The sequence below is a fragment of the Myodes glareolus genome, chromosome 2 (assembly GCF_982192425.1).
Source record: "Myodes glareolus chromosome 2, mMyoGla1.1, whole genome shotgun sequence".
In the NCBI taxonomy this organism is placed as follows: Eukaryota; Metazoa; Chordata; class Mammalia; order Rodentia; family Cricetidae; genus Myodes; species Myodes glareolus.
The window spans coordinates 43,705,915-43,723,494 of record NC_142027.1 but is presented as its reverse complement, the minus strand read 5'-3'; the positions used below and the strand labels follow the sequence as shown (position 1 = coordinate 43,723,494).

The 17,580-nt window shown below is 39.7% G+C and overlaps 1 protein-coding gene across 1 annotated transcript in view; it reads right to left on the bottom strand.

The window, feature by feature from the left end:
* Nucleotides 1-17,580, bottom strand: part of LOC125392800 (transmembrane protein 45A-like) — a 59,801-nt gene that overhangs the window by 21,686 nt on the left and 20,535 nt on the right. The window contains exons 2-3 of the mRNA XM_048422744.3: nucleotides 17,069-17,268; nucleotides 16,778-16,918 (exon numbers count right to left, since the gene is read on the bottom strand). Of these exons, the coding sequence (XP_048278701.3) occupies nucleotides 16,778-16,819 (42 nt within the window). The 5' untranslated portion in view covers nucleotides 16,820-16,918; nucleotides 17,069-17,268. The remainder of the gene's footprint in view (nucleotides 1-16,777; nucleotides 16,919-17,068; nucleotides 17,269-17,580) is intronic.

The window sequence follows — 17,580 nt, the reverse complement described above, 5'->3', positions numbered from 1 at the left end:
CACCAAGGTAGCTAAAACAACTCTGAACAACAATAAAAAGCAGCTGGAGGTGTCACCATGCTCAGTTTCAAGGTATAGCATAGAATTATAGTAATAAAAACAGCATCGTACTGGCTGGCATTTTAAAAAGAGATTTATTGGTCAATTGAATATAATTGAGGACCTACAAATAAACTCACACTCCTATTGCCATTGAATTTTTACAAAGAAGACACCAATATATATATATATATATATATTTGAGAAAACATATTTAGTAAATGTGGCTGACCATACCAGATAGCTGCTTGTAGGAAAATGAAAATAGATCCATATCTATCACCCTTCACAAAACTCAACTCCAAGTGAATAAAGGAGCTCAACATAAAATCTGATGCCTTGACTCCAATAGAAGATAAAGCAAGGAACAGGTTTGAACTTATTGATACAAAAAATGGTTTTTCTGAATAGGGCCCCAATAATACAGCCATTAAGATGAATAATAAGTTGGACCTTACGAAATTAGTTTCTTCACAGCAAAAGACACTATCACCCAAGTGAAGAGACAACAGAATGGAAAATAATTGTTACCAGTTGTGCATCTGACAGAAGCTTAGTATCTAGAATATATAAAGAACTCAAAAATTTTAAAACAATGAAATAAATATTCTAATTTATAACTGGAACATAGAAATTAACAGAATTTTCTCAAAAGAAGAAAGTATAAATGTCTAAGAAAATTTTTAAATGTTCAATATCCTTAAACAACAATGAAACACAAATTGAAACTTCTTTGAGACATTCATAAAAGTAAAATAAAATAATAATCAAACCACTAAATATACAGAATAAAAGAAGAATATAAAGAATTGCAAAAGAAAGAGTCCAAGTAACATATAAAGTCAGACCTAACAGAATTACACCTGACTTCTCAATGGAAACAATAAAAGACAAAAGGTCCTGGTCAAGCGTTATGAAGACATTAAAAGACCATTGATGCCAGCCCAGAATACTATACCCAGCAAAATTTTCAATTACCAATCAATAATGGTAACTGATACAATTATATACAATCAATAGCTGGACAAAACAAGATATTTCATGACAGAACCAGATTTAACCAATACCTAGCCAAAAACCCAGCCCTATACAAAGTACTAGAAGAAAAGTTCCAACCCAAGGAAGTTAGTACATCCACAAAAACACAGACAATAGATGATCTCACAGCAGCAAATCCCAAAGAAGGGAAAAACACACAATAACATCACCAACAATGAACACTAAAATGACAGGTGTTAGCAATCATTGGTCATTAATATTTCTTAATATAAATGGACTCAACTCACTTATGAAAAGACACAGGCCAACAGATTGGATACAAAAACAGATCCATTCTTCTGCTGCATACATTAAACACACCTCAACCTCAAACCTCAGAGTAAAGGGTTGGGAAAAAAATTTCCAATCAAATGGACCTAAGAAGCAAGCTATCCTAATATCTAACAGAATAGACTTCAAAATAAAACCAATCGAAAGAAACAAAGAAGGACATTTCATATTAGTCACAGGGAAAAACCCATAAAGAGGAAATCTCAGTACTGAACATCTAAGCCCCAAATACAAGGGCATTTTTTAATATGTAAAAGAAACACCACTAAAGCTTAACTCACACATTAAACCCCACACATTAATAGTGGGAGACTTCAACACCCCACTCTCAACACTGGACAGTTCTATCCGACAGAAAATTAACAGAGAAATAAGGGAACTAACAGATGTTGTGAATCAAATGGACTTGACAGACATCTATAGAACATTCCATCCAAAATAAAAGAATATACCTTTCACTCAGCGCCTCATGGAACCTTCTCAAAAACTGACAACATACTAGGTAACAATGCAAACCTCCACAGACACAAAAAAAATTAGAATAACTCCATGTATCTTATCAGATTACCACGGCTCAATATTAGAATTCAACAGAAACACTAATTTCAGAAAGCCCACAAATTCATGGAAATTCAACAATGTTCACTTGAATCATCAATGGGTCAGGGAAGAAATACAGGAAGAAATCAAAGATTTCCTAAAATTCAATGAAAATGACCACCCAACATACCCAAATTTATGGAACACAATGAAAGCAGTGTTAAGAGGAAAATTCATAGCACTAAATGCCTACAGAAAGATGTTGGAAAAATCCCACACTAATGAGTTAACAGAATACCTGAAAACTCTCGAACAAAAAGAAACAAGCTCACCCAGGAGAACTAGACAGCAGGAAATAATCAAATTGAGAGATGAAATAAACAAAATGGAAACAAAGAAAACAATACAAAGAATCAATGAGACAAAGAGTTGGTTCTATGAGAAAGTAACAAAATAGACAAGCTTTTATCCAAGCTAACCAAAAGGCAGAGAAAAAATATCTAAATTAATAAAATCAGAAATGAAAAGGGAGACATAACAACAGACATGGAGGAAATCCAGAGAATCATTAAGTCATATATTGAAAATCTGTACTTCATGAAATTGAAAAAGTTAAACAAAATGAATAATTTTATAGATAAATATCACTTACCAAAATTAAATCAAGACCAGATAAGCAAATTAAACAGACCTATAACTGCTAAAGAAATAGATACCGTTATCAAAAGTCCCCCATCCAAAAAGAAGCCCAGGGCCAGATAATTTCAGTGCAGAAATCTACAAGATTTTCAAAGAAGAACTAATATCAATACTCATCAAATTGTTCCACACAATGGAAACAGAAGAAAACATTGCCAAACTCTTTTTATGAGGCTACAATTACCTTGATACTCAAACCACAGAAAGACATTACTAAGAAAGAGAATTACAGACCAATCTAACTCATGAACATTGATGCAAAAATACTCAATAAAATACTGGCAAATCGAATCCAAGTACACATCAGAAAAATCATCCACCATAATCAAGTAGTCTTTATCTAAGAGCTGCAGGGATGGTTCAACATATGAAAATCTGTCAATGTAATCCATAATATAAACAAACTGAAAAAAAAAACACATGATTATCTCATTAGATGCTGAAAAAGCCTTCAACAAAAGACAATATACAGAAAGCCAACAGCCTACATCAAACTAAAAGGAGAGAAACTCAAAGTGATCCTACTGAAATCAGGAACAAGAGAAGGTTATCCCCTCTCTTCATATCTACCAAAAATAGAATTAAAATGTCTTGGAGTAACTCTGACAAAACAAAGGGAAGACCTCTATGACAAGAACTTTAAATATTTGAAGAAAACAATTGAAGAAGACACCAGAAAATGGAAAGATCTCCCATGCTCTTGGATAGGTAGAATTAGCATAGTAAAAATGGCAATCTTACCAAAATGAATCTACCAATTCAATGAGGATAACTAAAACAATCCTGTACTATAAAAAAACTTCTGGAGTCATCACAATCCCTGACTTCAAACTCTACTACATAGCTACAGTACTAAAAAGAGCCTGGTATTGGCATGAAAACAGACAGGAGAACAAATGGTACTGAATCGAAGACACAGTTTTCAATCTACACACCTGCGAACACCTGATTTTTGACAAAGAAGTAAAAAATATAAAATGAAGAAAATAAAGCATATTCAACAAATGGGCGTAACTGGATATCAACATGTAGAAGAATGACAATAGATCCATATCTATTACCATGCACAAAATTCAAGTCCAAATGGATCAAAGAACTCAGCACAAGACCAACCACACTGAATCTCACAGATGTAAAAGTGGGAAGTTCATACACTTGAACACCTTGGCACACAAGACCGCTTCCTAAAAATAACCCCAGTATCACAGACACTGAGAGAAACAACAAATGAGATCTCCTGAAACTGAGAAGCTTCTGTAAAGAAAAGACATGGTCAACAAGACAAAATGCAGCCTACAGAATGGGAAAAGATCTTTACAAACCCCCACATTGGTCAAAGAACTGATATCCAAACTATACAAAGAACTCAAGAAATTAGTCATCAAAACAACAAATAATCCAATAAAAAAGTGGGGTACAGCCCTAAACAGAGAACTCTCAACAGAAGAACCTAAAATGGCTAAAAGACACTTAAAGAAATGCTCAACATCTTTAGTCATCAGAGATATGCAAATCAAAACAAGTCTGAGATTGTATCTTAATAATACCTGTAAGAATGGCCAAGATCAAAAACACTGACAACAACTTATGTTGGAGAGGGTGTGGGGTAAAGGGAAAGCTTCTCCTTTGCTGGTGGGAGTGCAAACTAGTATAGTCACTTTAGCTTTCAGTATGGAAATTTCTAAGAAAATTAGAAAGCAACCTTCCTCAAGACCCAGCAATAACACTTTTGGGTATACACCCAAAGGATGCTCAATCATACCACAAGGACATGTGCTCAACTATGTTCATAGCAACATTGTTTATCATAGTCAGAACCTGGAAACAACCTAAATGCCCCTCGATTGAAGAATAGATAAGGAAAATGTGGTACATTACACAATGGAGTACTACACAGCGGAAAAAAGGACATCTTAAAATTTGCAGGCAAATTGATGAATTTTGATGAACATCATATTGAGTGAGGTAACCCAGATCCAGAAAGATAAATATCATATGTACTCACTCATAAGTGGCTTTTAAACATAAAGGGGAAAAAAACAGCCTACAATTCAAAATCCCAGAGAACCTAGACAACAATGAGGGCCCTAAGAGAGGCATACACGGACCTAATGTACATGGGAAGTAGAAAAAGACAAGATCTCCTGAGTAAATTGGGAACATGGGGACCAAGGGAGAAGGCAAGAGTGGTGGGGAGAAGAAGGAAGGAAAGTGGAGAAAAATATATAGCTCAATAAAAATAATTTTTTTAAAAAAAGAAAATGCAAATGAAAACTGTATTTCATCTCAGCCCTGTCAGAATGAATAAGAGGAAGAGAACAACTGAGGACAAATGCTGGAGGGGAAGTGGGAAGGGAGAACCTATAGGGGATGTGGGAAGGGAGAACCTATAGGGGATGTGGGAAGGGAGAACCTATAGGGGATGTGGGAAGGGAGAACCTATAGGGGATGTGGGAAAAGAGAACCTATAGGGGATGTGGGAAGGGAGAACCTATATTCACTGTTGGTGGAATTCCAAACTGCCACAGCTTCTCTGGAAATCCATGTACAGAATTCTCAAAAGGCTGAAAATAAATCTACCATATGACCCAGCTATATCACTCTTTGGCATGTGTCCAAAAGACTCAACATCCTGCTCCACAGATGCCTGTACAGCTTTGTTGGAACTCTATTCACAATGGTTGCGAAGTGGAAACAACCTAAGTTTCATTCAACAGATGCCTGGATAATGACAATGTGCTATATACACAAAATGGAATAGTATTAAACTGTAAAAGAAATTATATAATGCAAGCTGGGCGGTGGTGGTGCACACCTTCAATGCACTTGGGAGGCAATGACAGGCGAACTCTGCGAGTTCGAGGCCAGTCTGGTCTACAGAGTGAGTTCCAGGACATGTTCCAAAGCTACACAGAGAAACCCTGTCTCAAAACAAAACAGGAGATATAATTATATTTGCACATAAGTGGGAACTGAAATATATTATACTGATTGAGGTAACCCAAACCCAGACCTGCAAATGTATTCTTTTCTATTTGTGGATCCTAGGTGTGAATCTTGTTACGCGAGTATACCAACAGGAGTAATCATCACAGGAGCAGGGAAATTAAGAAGAAGCCATGGGGGAGAAAAAGGAACTCTAAACAGAGGGTAGCAGAACAGAGATGCTATGAAGAGGGAAAAGAATGGAAAAGGGGGGAGAATTTTACTGGTGATGGAGGAGGAAGAAAAATGCTGAGGAAGGAGAGAGGATAAGGAACGCTAAGGATGACTGAAAAGTCCAGAGTGGACATATTACCTTCTGCTGACTTTAAGAAACGTATTTTTATATATGTCTGTACACATGCCTAAATAAATTAAATGAAGTTATGCCACGTGGGGTAATAATGCACTCCTAGAAGCCAGAAGCCATAGACTATCTAACAAGATCTCCAGTACCAGGTAAGGGACCCCCCCCCCATTGACTTGTTGGTCAGGAAAGTCCAAGAGACCCCCAGAACAACATAGGCTACTGCCAGTGCCCTTGGTTGCCTCCAAGAACTTGAAGGGACCCCTACTGCTGAAGACACCGCATACTTCAGACCCAGGACTTAGAGGAATAGAACTGCAACTGATCTGGAAGCCTCTTTGCCAAAGACTAGTTCTCATAGGATTTAACGGTGCCATGCAAGCTGCCAAGGGAGAAATGCACTCAATTCTCCTCCCCACCTGTGAAATCTACAAACCAAAACAATGACAAGCATGGCGAGATATCCCCAAAGGTACAGTGGAGGCATGTATATCTTAGGGTAGCCAAAAGCCGTCTAATTGGCCTTAATGCCCACTAAATAGGAATAAATTCATGTATGGTACTGTGAACCCAGGCAGCTACCATTGGCTGGTGAGGCCACAGACTCCCAAAGAGCACCTACTGCTTCTTTACTAAAGCAGTGTAATTCCCACCTGAATTCTAAACTGCGATCCTTCTAGCAATAGAGAAGCGTGGCTCTCACCTCATCGATGAAGCTTCTTTGTGCAGCAGATGGAGATCATAACAGAAATCGACAACGGATTGAAATGCAGAGAACCGCCCATGGGATACCACCCATAACTGATGCATCTACAACACAACCCCAACACCTCAGGCTCCTGGAGCCTTGGGGAAAACTGTAAGAGCTGAAATGTCCTAGGAGCCAGAGGATCAGAAGGTCTGCCATTAGATAGTGCTTTCTGTGTATGACACGGAAGGTATGCCCAGAAAATCTTAATGATGTGGTCACCTAAAAAAGACCAGCACAGTGACAATACCTGCTGACTTGACAAGACAGATGAAGGAAATCTCACTTGGAAATCTCACAAATCCCAGCCCTACATGAAGAGCTACAAGAAATAAATGGCTGCCAAGAGAGGAAGAACGGGTCTTCCCCAGGGAGGAGGCCCCTGATAGGTTTTCCAATGCCAAGGGGATAGGGGGATCACAGAGGTCTTTATGCTCACAGACAGGCACTAGGAGAACCTGGAGTGTTAAGTACATGTAATTGTTCCTTCAAGGGAAGGAGTGCAAAATCTGCTTTCCACCCAGAAGGCTAGAGTAGATATGCCTTCTAGCCTGGTGACCCTTTGGCAACCTGTGTGGCTGGAGACTTTCTCACATCTGACCCTCCTCTGGATCCTTCTGGTAAACTTGGTTTTTCTGTCAATCTATAGAATCTACCTTTATGGATAGTGTCACAGGTACTTTACAAAGACCTTTAATGTAGTCACAGCTGATCTGTGTTTATACAAAGAGATTTAGTACGTCTTGTTGTACATGCAGGATTGGGTGAATCATCAAAGACTAGTTTTCACCAGATTGCTCTGTGTTTAAACATGTCTAAATTGAGCCACCTGGGGTCAGACTTCCAAAGTTTGCACCAACACTGGCTCCTGAGTCATCGTCTGCTGAGTCACCTTCTTGCCTCCCTTGACTCAGCACTCTGCTGCCTGTGAAGGGCACAGAGACTCCTGGACCAGTGCTCAGACCTAAGCACATACACAAGTGAGTGACACTACCTGTCAGTCTAAAGGTTGTTGGACATATATATGTATATATATATATAAAACAATAATAATAATTAAAGACATGGTATTGAACTTTAGAGGCAGTGGGGTAGACATAGGAAGAGTTAGAGAAGAGGAAGGGAGAGAAATGATGTAAATATAGTACTCACGTATAAAATTCTCTACCAAAAAAGTTAATATTTAGCATTAATGTATACATGTATGCACATACACACACATTTCCATATGCATCAAGACCACAATCCTCAGAGATTCCGCTTCAATGAGTATAGACAGATACAGACATGAGAACTGCCAAATCCTTCCAAGGAATCTGTTAAGGAGCTGTTTTAGAATAATACTCACATACTAGGGTCCTCTCTTCCTCAGTAACGAATCTAAGGATAAGCAGTCATGATACACATTCTTGCACCATAGCAGGGATCCCCTAACATCAGATACTGATTCTGCTTCAAACACCCCAAAGCTCTCCAGGGGTTTGCCTTGTTCGTCCTCAGACAGAGAATGAGATGATTGCTGTGTCTAGGATACACTGGAGAGTCCGAGAGACACTGAAGGTGACCTACTCTGCCGTACCTCATTGAGATAGGGGGCAGCGTGTTTTCTCTGGTGTAAAAAAGGAGAGAAAGTAGCATTGCAAGCAGAGTTATAATTCTGGAGTCCATAAATCAGAGGAATGGTAAGAAATTGGAAAGTCTGGAACTGCCACTGGAGAGTTCTGGAATATTGTGTAATTTACTACTGATCAAAGTTTAATTCTTAAACAGTGGTTCTCAGTCTGGGAAAACCATATTTTGAATCATGCACAAAACATCCGGAAACCAATAAAAAGGATTTATGATATCTAATTCGCCCACTGACTAGTAAATCAGGATTTCTAGGTGTGAAACCTAGGACTGACCTTTTTCTCTTCCTTTCTTCCTTTTCATCCATCTTTCTTTCTTTTTCTTTTCTTTTTTCTTTCTTTCTTCTCCCAATCCAAGTCTTCCAGTTCTTATACTCTTGTGTCTTTTTCTTTGGACAGTTTCATGCAATCCAGGCTTTCCTCAAACTTGCTACGGTAGCCAATATTGGCCTTGAACTCCTGATCCTCCTGCCTTTACCTCCCAATAGCTTAGATTACAGGCATGCATTGCCAACACTTATACTACACCTCTTTCCTAAGTTTAGTTAGTTTTACCAACTGCATCATTAAATGTAGAGAAACAAGATTAGTAGATAACAACTATCTTGGTTTGCTTTCTATTGCTGTGACAAACACCACAACCCAAAGCAAGGAGAGGAGATAAGCATTTATTTAGCTCATACATCCTGATCATAGTTTGTTATTGAGGAAGTCTGGGCAAGAACTCAAGATAGGCACCAAAGCAGAGGCCGGGGAGGAACATTGCTTCCTGGCTTGCTTCTCAATGCTTGCTCAGCTCACTTTTTATATAACCCAGGACAAGTTGTCCGGGAGTGGCACATTCCAGGTGGGCTGGGCCCTCCCACGTCAATCATTAATTAAGACAATGTCACACAGAACAGTCTGAGGGAGGCCATTTTCCATTTGAGGTGCCCTCTTCCCACATGACTCTAGCTTGTGCCAACTTGACAGAAAACTAACCAGCACACAACAAGGCTCTTATTGCCATCAGGCCTTACATGTACTAATTAATTTAATCCTTATAATTATTGTCCTTACCTTAAAGATAGCGACGCAGGCCTGCATATTATAGTGATTACCACACATCTCACAACTGTGTTGTGACAAAATTAAGGGACAACCTAAGTGTGTGTCCAAAATGGATGAAGGACCGAAATCCGTATTTATTGAGCACCTACCACTCAGTTCCATGAGGTTACAATTTTCTCTTTATTTTTACATTTGCCATGAGAAATTCAGACAGGCTAAGCAACCTGCTCTGGTCAACAGGGCAGAGACATGTCTGTCTCTAGATCTTCATCGTCTCGCCCTTCATTTTCACCCTTTTCCATGCTTCAAAACGGAATTGTAATAATTATAGTGAATGTGTATTGAATGCCACCTCTATAGCAGACACATCACTGTGAGTATTCTAAAAAAATATCTAAAAAAAAACTAAATAAGAAGTTGTGTCGTAAAAACAAAACATCTAGTTGTTGAGACAGCAAGGCCTCAATGCACCCTGAAGCTGGAGATCCATAGAGCAGTTCATAAGACATTCTCAGATGACTGAGAAGTAGAGCACTGTTGGAGACACCTGATAGACCCAGCCTGGAGGTTGTTTTATGGGGCGCTATTTGTTTGTGGAGGCACGACTGTTTCCTCTTTTGCTGGAGTGTGTGGGGGAAAGTCTCATTGTTGTTCTATGCATAGTTCTTCCAGGAGAGTCTTTATCAGGCCTCATATGACCCAAGTATAAAACCGCAAAAAGGCAGCTCAGGCTAGAGGCTCCAAAAGCCATTTCCTAAAGCACATCTTTCTCCCTGAGAGGCCCAGGCTTGGTCTATATACATGCACCACTAAATAACTTGACCGGGGCCACTCCTTAACAGACAGACTGTGAAGAACATGGACCAGAAAATAGCTCTTTGGAAGAGAAACAGGACAGAAGGGCATTTTTCAAATTTAGGGCATGTGTAGGTCTTTCATTTTAAAAGAAACAAAATTTGACCTCTTATGCTAGCTGAAATTGTTTAACATTTTTAAATAGAAATGGTGCTTTACCTGGACAAGTAAAAAAAATAAAAAATTATAAATTAAATATGAAGAACACTTTAACGTTGATACAAACACTAAGGCAAGTCAGATGTATGAGAAGGTTTTTTGGAGGCTAAGGAGTGCTAGAATAAATGACCTGCCAAGACTAAAGGCTCTTGTGTAAGACTGAGGAGAGAATCAAAACAAGTAAAAATTTAGAAAGTCTAGCCTTTATCAACAGATCTAGAAATAAACATCACCCTGACTCCCACCCCCAAGCTGCTCCCAGCAGGCTAGGCAGCACCCTGTAAAACACCCATATCAGAAGCAGACCTGCCTGGAGGACCTCAGCTAAGTACCAGATGAGAAAGCCATGAGAATTTAAAATTGAGAAATTGTAGATACTCACGCCCACACCCTATAGTCCAGAGGAATGAGAGATCTGACCACAGATTTTGGGAGTGGCCAACCAATGTGTGATTTAACTTGAGGTCCACAACTTAAAAGGGACCTATGCCTAACACTTTCTGGAGGGCCATGAACGGGAGACTGTATAGCCCAGACATGCCTGACCACAAAAAAAAAAAAAATCAAAGAAATGATTTGTAGTGATATTCTGCTACACTCATAGATAGGTGTTGTGTTCAGTCATCATCAGAGAGGTTTCCTCCAGCAGTAAGTGTGAACAGGTGCAGAAACCCACAGCCAGATACTATGCAGAGAGTCTTAATTGGAGGTCTCCATCCAGTCCCTCTCCTCCGAAATAGGGGAGCCCCAAGGAAGAGAGGGAGGAAAGATTGTAGGAGTCAGAGCGGTGAGGACACCAGAGAACATGGCCCACCGGATCAAGTAGGGCTCCTATGAGCTCACAGAGACTGAAACAGCAAGCACTGGGCCTGCACTGGTCTATACCAAGTCCTCTGCATATACGTTATGACTGTTAACATAGTGGGTTTGTGGGACTCCTACAGTGGGATGGGTGTGTCTCTGACTCTTTTGCCTGTTCCTCAGACTCTTTTCCTCCTATCGGGTTGCCTTGTCTAGCTTCGGTATGAGGGCCTTTATTCAAACTAAAATCCACTGAAATATTGCCTGGTATACTACGCTATTTTCTCTAAGTAATTTTGTTAATTAGAGCAGCACAACTTACCCCATCATGGTGCTAGATGCAAATACCAGCTGTACTACAGATTGCTGGTTGAACTCCAAGAACCTAAGAATCCCATCTAAGTGAACTAGATATCATCTAAATGAGCTAGATATGCCTCCAACATTCCTTAACCATTGCTAGGATACTAATACAGAGGTTTTATCATAATAGAAACACCATAGGTATTTGTCACTCAGCAGACTCCCTGGAAACTATAGACTTCAATTTGGAAAACACTGAGAGAAGCACTTGTGAAGGATGTGCCCAGATAGCTAATGAGAGAAAATTCCTTTTGTAAGAATATTTCAACTAATAAATATGAGACAAAATAGTAGAGTGTAGAACTTTACAAAACCTTCACGTGTGACAATGTTAAAGACTCAACAGTTATCAGGATAGAAGAGAAATACAATCAAACAAAATGTGGACAAAATATTCTTCTAGAAAGCAACTTAACCTCAGACTGACCCAATCTATGTAGATAATTATGAGTTTATAGGAATTAGAGAGACTGAGAATATTATTGACTAACCCAGAAATCATTCAATTTTTTAATCTTATAAATATAACTATATATATTATATGTTTAAATTTTTCTAAATCATCTGTTTTCCATTGATATGATTAAATAAAGAAAAGTAGTTACTCAGGCCTTTATGGACTGCTGTCTCTTGGGTATGGCATGGCCTTCACACCTGTGGTTACCCACCAGAGACCTGAACAAAATTTGGCCCATCCATGGAAGGGGTAGGATAGGATATGCAGACAGTTAACAGCTGATGGGAAAGATGTTTTCTCTGTTGGGAAAGCCACTCATAGAGTTGCCAATCCTCCTTTAAGTAACTCCAGTTAATCTCTTTGGTTTGCAAGCTCCATGGGTAAACTTGTTTCTATTCTCCTTTTGGTTCACTATTTTAGGTAAGTAGATGTTTATGTCTCCTCAGAACCAGTTCACACAAGCTCACATGCTTATGAGGGAAAGATAGTATCAGTCCCATTTATTCAGACTCTAGTGAGGTTCACAAAGGCCTTATTACATACGGCATTACAGGTAAAGTGAAGTGTGTGTAAGAGGGAAAGATCCAATTGTAAGTTGGAAAGAAAGAAAGAGGGAGATTCTGAACTATCCTTTTATAATAACCCATCTCTCAGAAAGTGCTAGAATTTCATCATGTTACACTAATATCTGCCGAGGGCAGCTCTTCCCTTGAATTAGGAGTTCCTCATTCATCAGTGCCCCAAAACTGCATGATTTTGAATAAAATCTTTAATTTTTCAGTTAGACTAAAGAATCTTAGGATATCCTATTAATAAATAAACACATAGAAAAATAAATCCAATGCCATACCTTTCCTTTGAAATCAAGATTACACAGAAAAACTGTGTAGAAAACAGAAATTAAAAGGGACGGATGTGTAGGTACAAGCCTCAGTTTCAGATATGAAAGGATAAATAGCTCCGTAGAAAACAACTGACCCAAGTACAGGAAAACAAACACCATATGGATCGACCAACCGTCTTTTCCATCACCCAAGACGACACTTAAGGTTTCAGCCTCCAAACCCTCACATGTAATTCTTTTCCTAGTGTGTAAAAGGTCAAATACATTAGCTCATGACAAAAACTTCAAGGTCAGTGAAAATGAGCAAAGGGAAGCCAAAGGAATCAGTAATTGTCTCTAGTCCGCCACTATACAAATTGTCCTCTGGGCATTTCCTGTCCAACCTGGCTCCATGCTATGAGGAAGAGCAAGAGTCTCTGAGAACACCTAATGTAGAGATCTGAAGAGTTCCCATCTGTGTCAGAATAAATGTGACATCTGCATAGGAATTGATATCAATACCTGAAGATGGAGTGATCTTAGCAACAACAGAGCTATAAAAGTATAGAAAACCTGTTGACATTTTGTGCTTCATGCAAGCAATAATTAAGAAGTATGGCCCACATATCTCATGCATTATTTGATATTTAAATTTTATTATTCATTCTATATTTTATTTGGCAACCCACAAAAGAATTTCCTTGGAGTGATATGCATTTCAACACTTTTGGGTGTAGACCGGAAACCTGTATGCAGCTTTAACACTTCCACCTCTGTGAGAACTTAAGTCTATGGAGACTTCATGAGAGATGACTAGAAATATGAGAACTGAGGTATGACTAGATAAATCTATGTCCTTAGCTTCAATCCCTTCTTACTGTACTTCACTGACAAAACAAACCAATCAATTACTAAACAATAGACATTTAATTAAGAATGGTAAGTGATATGCAAGCAATTCCATGACATAATGATAGACCAGAGAATCACCTGAGCAATAAAAATAGATGATCTACAAAGATCTACAAGATTTTCAAATCACTCCCAAGGCCTACCCTAAGGGACCGCAGAGATCCTACACAGAATGGTATCTAGAAGTTCACCCAGTTCCACTATTCAGTGTCCATATCCAGTATTTCCAGACAATAGTACCACTGTTCAATAATTGGACCATAGTCCAATAATAATTTTAAAAATGACTGAAACTAGTGGTGTAGAAGATATCCAGAAGTCCCCAGATGCTCATCTATTAATCAATACATGTGGTGTTTGACCCTTGTTTAAACCGAGGTAGAGGACTGACTAGGAACTCACTGTGGACTAAGCACTTACAAAATGATTTATGTGCAGTGTCTTATCTGTCCAACTTGAAGGGATACAAAGTTCTGTTTGCCTCCTGCTATTCAAGACAATGAAACAATAAATTCAAGAGAAAGTTCCCATAGCTAGTTTACTGTCAGAGCTGAGACTGGAATCCTGTCTGATGCCCCCAGAGCCTAAGCTCTTGGCAATACATTCTCACCCACTCCGCAGAGAGAGTGGTCAGCTCTGAGGGACAAGGATGACTACCATACCTGGGCAATGCAGGATAAAAGCATAAATATGCCAATGTAGCTAGAAGTTGGTTCACTAAGTTGGGATTTGAAGTCTTCTGAATTTCTGCTAAGGATCTCGGCTACAGCGTGTGTTTCCCTACAAATTAAGGAAAGAAAAGGCAAAAAGAACTACTCCTTAGCCAGAAAGGTGTTAAGAAAAGCTTCAGAGCAGAGAAGCTACGTGATCCGAATGGCATTTCCTCAAGATTAAGTTGTCAGCCGTGCCCAGAATATAGGAAAGGGAGAAAGAGCCTGCAGGCAAAGATGCAATCAGGAGGCTACATCAGATGCTCATTTCTCAGATGCCAAGTCAGAGTCAAAATGCGATGATGGGAACAGAAAATCAAGGGACAGACATAAATAGTACTTAATACCAAGCTTGAAGGAAGAACAATCCCGCCCTAGAGACCTATGTGATCAAGGCTGCTGCGGTCTTTGACGGCCCTGAGAGGGAAAAGAAAGAGGAAAACATGCTGCCAGGACAGGTCAGTGACCCTCCCTGCTCTGCAAGGTACTTGCCTCACCTGCCTGTTTCTTCACCAGAACAGAAACTCCAAGGAGTCAGAAACCTTCATGGGTCTGACAGTTCCACTGGTTTTCTCATTGTTGACCAAGAGTGGTGGTGGGTGAATCAGGAGGCAGTGTCTGGTAGGCTGTCTCCACTTTCCTGGTTACTCCATATGGAAAGAGGCTCTCTCAAGGCTAGCACTAACATGCCTGCCTCAAGAAGCTTTCCTTCTTGAGATGTTTTAAATAACATTATTCTATTTAATATCCATAGAAACTTATCTTCATTGTATAGAATATGGAATTCTATGTTTTTCTTTAACTTTTGTTGTTTTTTACCTTCCTCTGCAAAATTGCTAAGATCAGCTCAATTTGGTTTTTTTTTTTAACTACAGAATTCCCAGTAGACCTAGAACATGCAAAATGCAAACTTAAATTCTCAATAACTATCGCTGGGCAGTGGTAGCACATGCCTTTAATCCCAGCACTTGGGAGGCAGAGTGCTCATGCATACACTCACACACACAAACACACACAAAGAAATAAATTAAATAAATATTAAACTCCCCAATTACCACATTCCGAAAAGTAAGAGGCTTACTTTTATCAATTTAGGAGTTAAGTTTAATATTTATATTATCACGGAATAGTTTTTATCCCTTTCTTTTGTTTTCATTTATTCAACATTTCCAAACTACTGTGAAAAATATGGTCACAGAGCAGTAAATTAAAAATAAAATTCTCATTCATAAAAATGTTATTGCAAATTAAAAAAAAATGCTTACCAACCAGAGACTGAAAACCACCTCAGAACTCACTGAACTCTGGCTTTCTATGGAAAAATTCTCCACAGACTCAAAAGTGATTTTCTGATTTTAGGAAGGAATTCCATGGGGATGCGACAGTGTTATTTCACACTGGGAACACATGTCAGATGAGACCTCTCATTTCAAATGTTCACTCAGTAGCCACATGGGGTGGTGGCTACATAGAGCTCTATGGATTCCTGGTATGCTTTACATATTTAACAAAGACTTGAATGAAAGGGGGCTGAAAACCAGCACCCTTTAATTACATGCTGTTCCATTCCTTTGCAAGAGTTAGTCCATCTCATTCACATCAAGCCCTGGGAAGGAGGTATGACAACCTTTATCAGTAGACGGGTATGCAGAGTCGCCATGACACTCACACATGATCACATTACCCTTGGCATGCAGACAGAGTCCGAATGCAGCCGCCCTCCCGCATCTCCTCCAGTCACAACAGCCACTCACAGGCCGCCCAGCACAACCACAAATCGCATTCTGTACGCTACTTTCTACATCCCTAAAGTCAGGCACAACCCATTGTAAGCAGTCTAGGAAGACACCTGTGGCTTCAGGAGTCAGCAGTGCCGCCATGTCTCCAGTGTCAAGGATGGGGACTAGAAACCGGGGCTGATAAACTCAAGGTAACCAGCTTTTATTGTGTTCTGCCCGTGGCAGGCACTCCATCTTCAGCCATTGTGTGCAGCAGCAGGTATCATTAGGATGCTCTCGACAGTGTGTCTCCGTGGAACCTGTCCTTCCCTTCTTTTCCCAGCCCTGCCCTCATTTGCATCTTGGTCTTCTCTTCTCTCCTTCATGTGACGCATGTCCTTTTGCCCTCATCCCTCTGCCAGCTCCTCTTTTGACACTCTCCTTGACCCTTTTATAGCTTTTTAGGCTTTAACCACACATATAACAATTTATAGATGAGCATGTACACATTACACTACTACAAGATCTGCAGATAAGAGTAAATGTAACAGTTTTTTACTCTGAACCAAATTTTTCCTGTTTCCCCCCCCCCCCACTACTGGGGCTATAGAAAACACATCAAGAAACCAAAAGTTTCTCCAGAAATAGAAAACTAACCTTTGGGTGCTCGGGGTCAGTCCTAGCTTCTGAGCCATTCATCTCGTTTGGTGTCTATAGATCAAGCCCTTTAGAACTGACACAGGAAAGCAGGAAGCAGCTGCAACTGCAGCTTTTTTCCTTGCTTAAAGCTGAAATTTCCTAGAATAGAGAAGAAAACAGTCAGCTGAAACTGGATACCCCTCCCCCGAGAGGTTTGCACAGCCAGACATCGGTATACATGCCAAAAGCAACTAGCAGACAATATTCAAACTTATCACACATGTACCTGTGCCCAATACAAAAACTCACCACAGGTCTCTACTTGCCAAGGCCTCAATAGTCCTGTGTGCTGAAGATGTACCTCGCGGTGTCTGACAGTCCTGCCAGATGCTGGAGAGGAGTCTGTCTGATCAGCATCAGCCTCGCAGCAGTCCAGGGAAACCACATGCTCTCCTCCTACTCACCTTTCTTCCTGGAGGTTTACTCACTTCCTGGGGCCTCCACCCAACCTATAAAAAGTCCAGGCCCAGAAATTAATATCATCAAACATAAAAAATCTTGTTGCCTGCTCATTAAGCAAGGGCTCGGATTACCTCACTATCCTGGACGATCGGGAAAGCTGTACGTAGTCACTCACATCAGGGACCTTTCCATAATTGTGTGTTAGATGTGTTTATTTATTTTCGTTCTCGCTAACCCTAACACCTGATCTGTCATTACTGTGATTTTGTTCAAGCCGTCAGTTCTGCTGTGCAGAGTGTAAGATTCCCATGGGGAGTTGTTCCACCCACAATCTTGCTTCTCCCAGCTGAGAAGCAACC